At 44.0% G+C, this 11,024-nt stretch overlaps 1 protein-coding gene across 1 annotated transcript; it reads right to left on the bottom strand.

Moving 5' to 3' along the window:
• Positions 1–470: 470 nt before the first annotated feature.
• Positions 471–1,644, bottom strand: LOC147425704 (uncharacterized). Its single transcript, XM_086500103.1, has 3 exons — positions 1,567–1,644; positions 819–1,143; positions 471–721 (listed from the first exon to the last, which is right to left on the bottom strand). The coding sequence occupies exons 1-3, from the start codon at positions 1,642–1,644 to the stop codon at positions 471–473; spliced, it is 654 nt and encodes a 217-aa protein (XP_086356229.1).
• Between the last annotated feature and the right edge of the window lie 9,380 nt (positions 1,645–11,024).

The following is an 11,024-nucleotide window of genomic DNA, read 5'->3' as shown; positions in this document are numbered from 1 at the left end:
ATGTGAAAGTGTGAGTGCGTATGAATAATGAAAGAGATAGAGGGAGACCTTTTTCCCTTTGTATGGTGGCCCTTGAGAGAGAGAAGACTCGTTTTATGAACCCATTGGGCTTGGTGACATAGGAACAAGGGAGAGAGAGAGTGATAGTGGGTTGGCGGAGCCAAGCAGGAGAGAGAGAGAGAGCTCATCCTTTGGTGATAATGGAGGAGTGTGGCCAAACTGAGAGGCGGCCCACCACATGCAAGCATGGAAGGGGTGGTGGTGCATGTAAAAGTGTTTTTTTAATCGTTCTTCCTTGTATTATGCTCCTTCTTCGATTTGGGATTGGTTCTTGTGGTCGTGGTTTCAAAAACCGACCATCATTAGCCCTCCCTTCTGGCTAGAGGCATTCATGCTTCTAGATCTGTTTCTGATTCTCTAGCAGTGGAGTTGGAGGGTTCTCCCTCTTCTGGAATATCTAGCATGAACTCTCAATCAAATCTTAAGAAGTACCATTTGAGCCTCCATCCATTGACTCTGGTCTTGTGAATTTGACCATCTGTTTCCATTAATTTGTAGCTGCCGTTGGCGTATCGCTTTTTGACAATGAATGGCCCTTCCCATCTGAGCTGAAATTTCTTTTCTTTCCTAGTATCAAATATGTTTTCGTATCTCAACACTAACATGCCTTTTTCCAGGCCCTTTTCCTTAAGCCCTTGATTGAATGTGAGTCGGTGTTGCTCTGCTTGTGCTCTGCATAATGATTGATTGCGTTTTCTCTATCTAGCTGAAGCCTCTCTAGATCTAGGATGTGGTTGCAGAGATGGGCAATTGGGAGCTATCCATAACTCGCAAGCTGGCTATCTGCACCTCTATGGGTAGAATGGCATCCTTCCCATATACAAGATGGAAAGGGGTGAAACGTAGTGATGTTTGGTATATTGTGCGGTAGGCCCAAAGAGCGGCGATGAGATGCTTATCCCAATCACTTGTGTGGTTATTCACCTGCTTTGTGATGATCTTACAGATCATGCCATTTACCTTTTCCACTAGAACATTGCATTGTGGATAGTATGGGGTGGAATGTCGGTATGTAATGCCTAACTTTTTCATCAGTTCTCCCACAAGATTGCCTTTGAAACCTGGCTCTCTATCAGATATTATCTACAAAGGTGTGCCAAAATGGCAACAAATGTGCTCAAATATGAACTTCGCCATTTCTTGGGCTGTAATGCGTGTGGTGGCTGCTGCTTTCGCCCATTGGGTCATGTAGTCTACACCAACTAGAATGTAGAGTTTACCTGATTGGGACCTTGGTAAAGGATCAAATGCATCTATTCCCCACTTCTCAAAAGGGCCATATGAGATAATAGGAGTCTGTGGCTCATAGGTAGTGTCTAATCACTGGATACTTGACAAGTTCTACATGTTTTACACCACTGATGCGCATCCCTGTTCATACTAGGCCAAGAGAATCTTGCCTATAGAATCTTCCAACTAGTAATATCTAGAGTGAAGTGGCCACCGCAAACACCATCATGGAAACTTGAGATCACCTCCATGATTTCACTAGAGATTGGCACTCGCCTGAGAATCTGGTCTTTGTCCTTGCAATATAAGTTGCTGTTTATGAGGCGGTATCTTGTTGCCTTTCTGACAAGCCATTGTTTCTGGCCCTTGGTGTACCCTTCAAGAAACTCTCTTGTATCTAAGAAGCTTATGATATCAGGCATAACATTGCTACCTTGAAAGAGGGGTAGTTTCAGTTTGATTTCTCCTATGGGAACATCTTGTGTTCTCTCCTTGGCTAGAGCATCCATCTCTTGATTTTCTACCCTAGGGACATGAAATAATTGCACTACTTCAAACTATCTTAAAAGGCCCTTAACTTGGCATAATTAGCCAAATAAAACCTGATTTTTACAAATCCAAGTGCCATTTATCTGCTTAATCAAGAGGATGGCATCGCCAAACACATTTAGGCGTTGAATCCCTAGTAAAATACATTGTTCTAATCCAAGAATTAAAGCCTGTGCTCTGCTTCGTTGTTGGAGTGGGAGTGTAGCAGCTTCCCAATAGAGAATATCTTTTCATTTTGCTCATTCAAAATGATGAAGCCAGCTGCAGATTGGTCCACTATTCTTTTGTATGCCCCATCAAAGAAAAGAGAATGATCTCTTTCTAGCTTCATAATTTCTACCATTGGTGTCACTTCTTTACCTTCTGTGTTGACGTTTAGCTTCTTCTCATAGTGACGATGAGTAAGAATACCTGTTAGACTAGCCCTGGTGGAGTTTTCTACCTGCATGGTGTAATCAAACTCTTGTTATCTAATAAGACACTTAGAGATTCTAGATGAGACATCCATGTGTTGTGTCACATACGGAAATACCTCTTCCATTGTCAGAATGACAAAGGACCTAGGCAATAGATAAGAGCAAAACTTTGTAGTGGCAAACATCAATGCAAGCACCATGTGCTCTACCGTGGTGAATCCTTTTTTTGATGGGGTCATGACACGACTAGAGAAGTAGATAGAATGCATGAAAGAGGTTTGGGGTCCTTTTGCATTAGTACAACTCCAAGTGTATCACTTCCTACACTGGGGTTCACATAAAATGGCTTGTCCCATCTAGGGGGTGCAATGGTGGGAAGTGTAGCCAGAATCTGTTTCACCTCGATAAACTGTTTCTCATTTTCTTCACTCCATAGGAGGACATCTTTATGGGTGATTTTTTGTAGAGGGAGAACCACCTGAGAGAGCAAGTGAATGAACCTGATCAAATACCTTACCTTTTGAAGGAAAGAGACCAATTGCTTAGCTATGGTGGGTGATGACAAAGATACCAAAGCTTAAATCTTGCTAGGGTCAGCTTCGATCCCGTTGGCCAAAATTACATGGCCAAGAAGAGTGACCTTGATTTCACCAATGTGACACTTATCTACATTAATTTGGCCACCCAAGGCTTGCAACCTAGCTTGGCCATGATAGACCTTGCTCAAATGGAGGAAACGAGAACCGTAAATGCAAAAATCATATATGAAAACTTGTACTGACTTACCAATAGTATGGCTGGAAGACAAAAGTTACATAGCATTGGAATGTGGCCAGAGCACTGGTGGTGAGGCCAAAAGGCATCACCCTCCTGTAAGCAAACCATGCCCATGGTGTTATGAAACTTCGCTGCAGAAAATTCCTCACCTCTTTGAGCAATGTTTCTTGTTGAATTACCCAAGTCTTCTAAGATTTTTCACTACAGGATTACTTCCTTCCTTGAGCCTTATGCAGTGTTGTACCACTGTGATGCCTGTGATCTTGTCATAATCATCGATGAACAATGTGGTGAAGCTACCTAGCATAGAGACATATTCTTTCCTCTCTTCACCAGTTTACTCACTGGAGAGCATCCGATGTAACTTCTTGTATCCACCAAGGGTTGCATACCTGATGGTCCCTCTTGGTTATATAGTAGTGTTTAAGATTGTTTCAATCTTTTTTGGGTCTTTGAGGATGACCCCCATTACTTCAATTCTACTGTCGCTCTCTTCGATTTTTGTTGTCTCTTCTCCTGAGGTGGTCAAAGAGTCACTGGTGAAATCATCTTCTGATGCGTCCAAGATCATGTTGCATTGCTTCCCAGCCTTCATGTCATAGAATATGGACTTCCCTTTAGCATCCTTCATTTGGATCATTCCGATACTCCAGTCTTGCTTAGCTTCCATAGCCATGAGTCATGGTCTTCCAAGAATGAAAGTAGCCCTCCCCTTTGTGTGGCATGATAAAAATGTCCACCTCCACTTCTGTGTTGAATGCCTTCACTTTGAGTGCATTCACAATGCCTACGCACTTCACTCTGACGTTATTTACCATTTTAGCTCGGCAAGGTGCCGGCCTACTTACCTCTAGGCCTAGATGGTGCATCATTTTCTCACTCATGACACATATATGTGCACCACCATCTATGTTGACATTTGGGATACATTGCCCTTTGATGTGGGCATCCATGATTGGTAGGATGTCGTCCAAATTCCTCCCAAAGATATCCCCAGCTATCCTTGGTCTTGATTTTCTTGTACTTACCATCTTCGTCCATTGTCTCCTCATCCTTGGTGCAAGATGGAGTAATTGGGGCCAGGTTATCTTTGGAGCCTGCATCAAGACATCCTGAACTAGGTCATAAAGTTTAGCATACTTACCCAGTGAAAAATCCACAATGTCGATCTTCCGTCAAGGCTTAGATGCTTGCTTGCTAGACTCGCCTTTTCCTTTCATCTTCTCCTCCCTTTGAGAGTCTTCTTTTTGCATGGCACGCTTCACTCCCATGGCATCCACTTCTTCTACCTTCCCTTTTCCTTTAATCTTCTCTCGGACCAGATCTTCTACCTTTTCCTTCCCTTTAGCTTCCAGGCTAATGACACTCACTGCTTGGTTTCCAGTAGGTGGTGAAGGTAGCGGACCGCCGTGGAATGAGAGGTTGTGGTGGTGGTTGTATAGGTGGTCAAAGGATTTGAACTTGATGGAATGGGCCTTGGTTGCTTGGGTGGTGGTGGTCTTGCCCTTGGTGGAAATTTGATTCTATCTTCCTCCTTTATTGAAGTTCTGCCTTCTTGGATGTGGGCAGTAATACATGCCATGGCCATTCTCCCCGCAACTATAGCAGTGGTATTCTTGGTTTTCCCTTTGTTGTCCTCTTACTTGATCTGGATTTGTGACAGGTGCATGCCCTTGCTGCACCAGATGCGCAGATAAACTTTCAAGCTGAGTAGTGATGTGACCCAATAGGTCTTGCTACTCTTCTGATGCCTCTTGCAGTTGGGTTCTATGAGCTAGTGTTGTAGTCACTAGAGTTAGTCAGACTGAGATCGTTTTCTCTAACTCGTTGACTCTTTCTTACATGCGCAAATTCTTGTCTTGAAGGGGGGCTACTTCCTCTGCCAACTCATACGTTGCAGGGAATCTCCCCTTCACCTTCTCTTTGAGCGGCAACCACATGCCAACAATAAACAACCCTTCTTCAGGAAATTAGGTGCTCCTTCACCTTCCTCCAGTGAGGCAACCCATTGATCCCACAAATCCACGAACTTGGATTTGTAAGCTGCATACTCTAGAAAACCTCCCTGCATTAACTCTGTCAGCAACTGCCATAACTTTTTTGAGGCTGTGTGTCCACCAAACCTCTTCACAAAGGTAGCATGTAGTACGTCCTAGGAAATCTTGGTAGCTTGGGGCAAAGCATTGTACCAAGACTTGGCATCTACTTTCATCAGTAGAGGAAAAATGCATAGCCATGAGGCATCGTCATCCTTGTTGGAAACCACACAAGCGATGTCAAAGTCATCCAAAAAATCGATGGTAATGTCTTCTCCCTTTTTTCCACTGAATGTGGAAAAAGAGACACTTGCCATGGTAGTAACTCAATAAGTAGGAAATTACAAACTTAAAAAAAATAAAAATAAAAAATATATATCACAAACGACTCAGCGGCTCATAGCGGCTTGCTTACAAGGTTGGGTGGATCGATTTAAAACATGATAAAAATGGAAACATTGAAAGAGTGGTGGTAATCCAGCACGGGGAGAATAATAGGGTTTGGGGAGCTAATGATTTCTCCTAGCACTGCAGCACCAAACAAATACACAATCTACTCTTGATAGAAGAATTTTCTATCTACATATATATTCACATGCATGTGTTGCAAAAACCTAAATGGAAAGGTTGTTGGTCTGTTATCCATGATGCACAGAGTGTACAACACTTACTTATACCCTTACCATGCCGGTGTTGACAAGTCGGCACATCCACAGGAGGTCATCACCTTCATAGGCTCCACTTTCCCTTTGTCGCTTAGCACGTATTGAGTGACAACAACACACACACACACACCCACACACACACACACACACACACACACACACACACACACACACACACACACACACACACACACACACACACACACACACACACACACACAGAGGATGTTGGGGAGAGAGGGGGGGGGGGGGGGGGAGTGGATGAGGGAGAGAGAGACTAGGGAAGCAGCACTCCTTGGCTGATCATTTGAAACAATTCAAAAAGGTATTCAAAAAATGTAGATTTTATAGGATTTGCTTAAATTCAGAAAAGTGTACATTCATAGGTAGATGAGGAAGAATTCTTGGACATATAATGTCGAAAAATGGCATAGCTACTGATATGGATAAAATTTATGTTATTGCTGATTTGCCTAGACCAACAATAGTAAAGGGGGTTCAAGCCTTCACAAGACATTGTGGATATTGCAGACGGTTCATTTACATGTACACTATAATTGCAAAACCCATGTATAGTTTGATTACACACTTAGAATGGATTGATGACTGTGAAGAATCCTTCATGAAGCTTAAGCAAGCTCTCACCTCAGCTCGAATATTGAAAGCACCAGATTGGAATAAGATATTCCACATACATGTAGATGCTTTTGATGCGCGCAAAGCGCCACACGAGCACAAAGCACGTCATGAGTGCAAAGCACGAAACGGACCCTGACAGCCTCAATGCTAGGACCCTACACACTCAGCTGGTCACGGTGAATGAACAAGGGGCACCACCTAGCTTTGAGCGGCTAGGACGCGGATAACGGTGATTTAAACACTACAACAAAAAAGGGGCCCTTCGACGCAGGTTTTGATGCACCCCGTTGAAAAAACTGTTGAAATACGCATCCCTACAAAAACGGTGCAATATGCGTCGATATACGCATCGAAAGGTACTGTTATCGACGCATATTTCGACGGGCTTAGCGACGTAGATTGCGACGACCATAACAAATTTTTTTTTTCTTAGGCAGAGGACAGGCAGCGTGGCCTGTGCCAAGTGAAGAGATGGACACAGCCATAGCTAGACTGCCTGTCCTTTGCCCAAGACAGGGAGCAGCACCAAAATCAACCGTGCTCCCGCAAAAATTTTGTCAGAGTTCCCTTCGTTTTAGCATAAACTTTTATAAAAAAAAACCATATGTATACGCCTCCTACATGCTATCCATGTAGGATCTCACATGAAATTTAAGGCCAATGAAAGAAATGAAATGAACTTTGTGCAAAACCATAACAAACTTAAAACCATAACCATAACGAACTTTGTGCAAAACCATAACCAAATTAGAACCATAACCGGCCATAACCATATTGTTCAAAACCATAATGCAGATAACCATAACCATAAACAAAACAATAACCATAAGCATAACTAGAAAGTTAAACATAACCATAAACAAAATAATAACCATAACCATGTCTATACAAGAATAGGAGAAATAACCATGTCTATACAATGACAATAACCATAACCATAAGGAAAACAATAACCATAACCATGTCTGAACAATAATCATAACCATATATGTCTATACAAAAAAGAGACACAGAAGCGTGTCTGTGTCTCACAAAGCATATATATGAAATCCACCGATGACTAAGCGTCACAACCTGCACATAGGACAAGTCACAAAATTAGTATTGATATTACTTCACATATACTTATTCAATTAAATCAACTCACACATATTAACGTCTCACCTCAATCGATCAGTGAGACTCTAAGGCCTCCCAGTCTACAGGCTCTCCTGAAGCATCAAGATCATTCAATACTTCATAGATACCTCTGCGATATCCATCTATCTCCTCCTGGCGTGTCGGGGCTTGATGCATCGCAAGATTCTACGTTTATACAAAAATCAAAGTAATAAGAATACATGATTCATCACGTTTAAAAAAATACCATAGCTAGGATTGGATTGGAAACTCACAAACGCATAGCAAAAGGTGTCGAAGCCTCCGTTTCCAGGATGAGATGTCCCCCTGGTCATCTGTCGTATCTGCGCGGCCGGACACTGCTGTCTGAACCGCGTGTCCTCTGTCCACTTATCCTCCATGATCTGCTGCCACGACTCGTGTGGGATGCCCGAAGGCTTCAGCGAGCCGGTCCTGAAAGCCTGCCGAGCTGCATCTCGTCGATGTTTCATGGTGTCCCGTACAACACCCTTGATCCACCTCCTCAGAATATCCTTTGAACCCGGAGCATGCTGGTACTCTCTCATGATGGTGTCCACTATATAACTGATTTTGTCGCGATCCTGGTCAGGCCAAGGCGTCAAAATGCTGGTCGAAAACTGCAGCTCCGCGAGCTGGCGAATCTGCTGTCTCATCTTAGTCTCGAATCTATCCATGTGAACAGAACCATCTGCCCATACAGTATAGAGCTTGGAGAAACTAGGATCGTGTGTCCCCCAAGGTGTTCAAGGTGTGCCAAGAGGTGTGCCTGGGTAGGATGGGGGTCATGAGCGAGGAGGGGTTGAAGCATCTGTGGACCCTCCTCCACAACAACCATCACCTCCACCTGACGATCACCGATATTGGCGAGTGCGCCTGTGCTGCAGAGATGAGGACGTATCCACCTCTGCCGCACCCCTAGGTGTCGAATCGAGCGTGATGGGAGACCTTGCAGGCATCGTACCCATAGGCGCCCCCCCCCATAGGTGTCCCCCCCATAGGCGTTGCACCCTCAGGTGTGAATCCCGGAGGCGTAGTATCCGTACCTCTGGCTACCCAATACTGAGACGCCTCTGCCATCTGACTGGGCGTCATCCGTGTGACGAAGCCCATAAATGCATGTGCACTCATAGAAGCGAGATCTGGAAACTGGTCTGCCATACTAAAGTCCTGCACAAAGAAAGTAAAATAAAGTGTCAGAACACCTTTGTTTAAATTAACTTTAAGCTTAATTTTAAATCAACGTCTTCACACAAACACTTACAGGCCTAGGCCTCGACGAGTGAGGCATCATTGATAAGATGTTGCACTGTATCATCGTCTATCTCTAATTGCAGACATAACTCTGCCCCAACTCGTTCTGACAGATTGTCTTCATCCATTGCATCTTCATCTACAAGTGTAAATTCTATCGCTTCTGCGTCATCCCTCGTATATCTGTCAGCTTCCTCTGCCATACCTTCGTCCATCTCATCTAATGTCACAGTAGTATCTGTGTCGTCTGACGGACTTTCCTCCAGGAGATCTTGCCCTTTAAATACTTGTTTATTTCTTGGAGCAACCTGAACCACAAACCACCATTGTCGCTCTCGAGGGTCCGGTACAAAGACCACTTGCTCGCAATGTTCGGGGAGAGCAAAGGTGTCGCTCGCATTTGTCCAAACCTTTGTAGAATCTGTTTGCACAAGCTTGTTTCCATCTCTGCGTACCGTTGCATTGCGACCAAAAGTAATCACCTTGAACCACTTCACATCCAACAAAAACATCTCAAAACGCCTGAAGCTGACTTTAGGATATCTGACACCAGACCACAGTAATCCAGGTTGCTAGTGCTGTCATTCGTGTCTCTGGCACTGGCCCTGCTCTTTTGCATGAAACTAACCATTACCCCACTATCAAACGTGTTTCTTATGCTGTCAATTTGTTGTGTTCTGAAATTCTTTCCATGCGACCACAGTGCCATGTATGTATGATACTTCCAGTCACATCCAATAGCCAGCTCTTCCTCTTCTAGAGATATGGGTTCTTCGATCTATCGAGCTGCTCTCACTGTCTTGTCCAACCATGCCATTGTAGGGAATACAGGTAGAGGAGCGAGATAGTCTGGCAAGGGTAAGCCTCTACGCCTTAAATCGTGTCACTCCCTATTGCATCTCTCTTTCTCTTCTTCGTACCTTTCAAGCCATTTTTGCATCGGCTCTGAATTTAGTATACAGAACTTCATGATCTTTTCTCGCATGGCGTCATTCTTTTTCTTCGGCACCCCTTGCCCTTGCGGTTCCTCTCCCACCAGTCTTGCATCCTCGTCATCGCTCCACAGTCGAGGCATTTCTGGGTCAGAAATGGATAGAAATTTGATCGTCAAGACAAGAGACTCTTACACTAGCCATCCTTCTGCCATGCTCCCCTCTAGACGCGCTTTTGGGTGAACAAAACCCTTAAGTGTTTTCGTGAACCTCTCTAGAAAGAACATCCAACGGCTGTGGACTGTACCTGCAACTACAACCTCATCTACTACATGGACGAGAAAGTGCATTTGGATAGTTAGGCAGCTCGTGGGTAGATACTTCTCAATCATGCAAACTACCTCAATGGAGTTAGCCCTTGTAACTATAGTAGATTCCTCTCGTATCTCCTTGGAAGAGATCCACCGCACTAGCTCTGAAATCTTGTATATGCAGGTCCGCACTTCCTCCATTAAATACCCATTGATCGCAATTGGAAGAATGAATTGCAAGAACTTATGCCAGTCTTGCGATTTCAGTCCTGACAGTTGATCGTCACGGGTGAATGTTGTATTGAGACATCGCATATATCCTGTTGGCGTCCTGAACTTTGAAATCACCCTTTTAACTTATTGCTCTTCGCTTTTTAGCAATACCCATGGCGCTCTTGGCCAACTGCATTGGTTAAATTCCAGAGCTCTAGCGTCTTTCCAACTGACTGCAAATCATCTCGTGAAGCTTGATTGTCTTTCATTCCCATGATTGTCTTCCAGAGGAGCTCTCCCACATTCTTGAATATATGCATTGGATCCAGAAAATGGTTAATTAGTAGATCGCCCCAGTACGACAACGTATGGAGAATGGACAAACGTTTCATTCCTGGAACAGGTTGCCCCTCATGTTTCTCCCATCGGAGATGCCACTCTTGTACATGCATAGAACAACATTCAACTCCACCAAGCTGACCTTCGTGCAAGTGATGGCCATCTCAAAGATAACGGTGGTGGCCTTGATAAATTGTCTTTCGAAGAGAGGCAGAATAGCGCACATCCAAAGAAGGCCCGCAAATTGGACATGCATTGTATCCCGAAGTTGTTAGCCTTGCATATAGTAAAGCATGATTCAGACCTAGGCAAAGTGCTTGCGAATGGCGAGAATTTTGTAAATCAAGAACATTACCAGAAGCTTCTCCGTATCTTGGCCAATCATGCATAGTCCACATAAGAAGTCCATGGATCCTTACATGCTCTTGTCCTACTGGTTCAACCGCATTTGCTATGTCGATCCCAT

Source organism: Adiantum capillus-veneris, chromosome 25 (genome assembly GCF_014529385.1).
Source record: "Adiantum capillus-veneris isolate H3 chromosome 25, ASM1452938v2, whole genome shotgun sequence".
Lineage (NCBI taxonomy): Eukaryota > Viridiplantae > Streptophyta > Polypodiopsida > Polypodiales > Pteridaceae > Adiantum > Adiantum capillus-veneris.
Note: the sequence above shows the minus strand (reverse complement) of the source record. Positions and strands in the feature narration are given on the sequence as shown.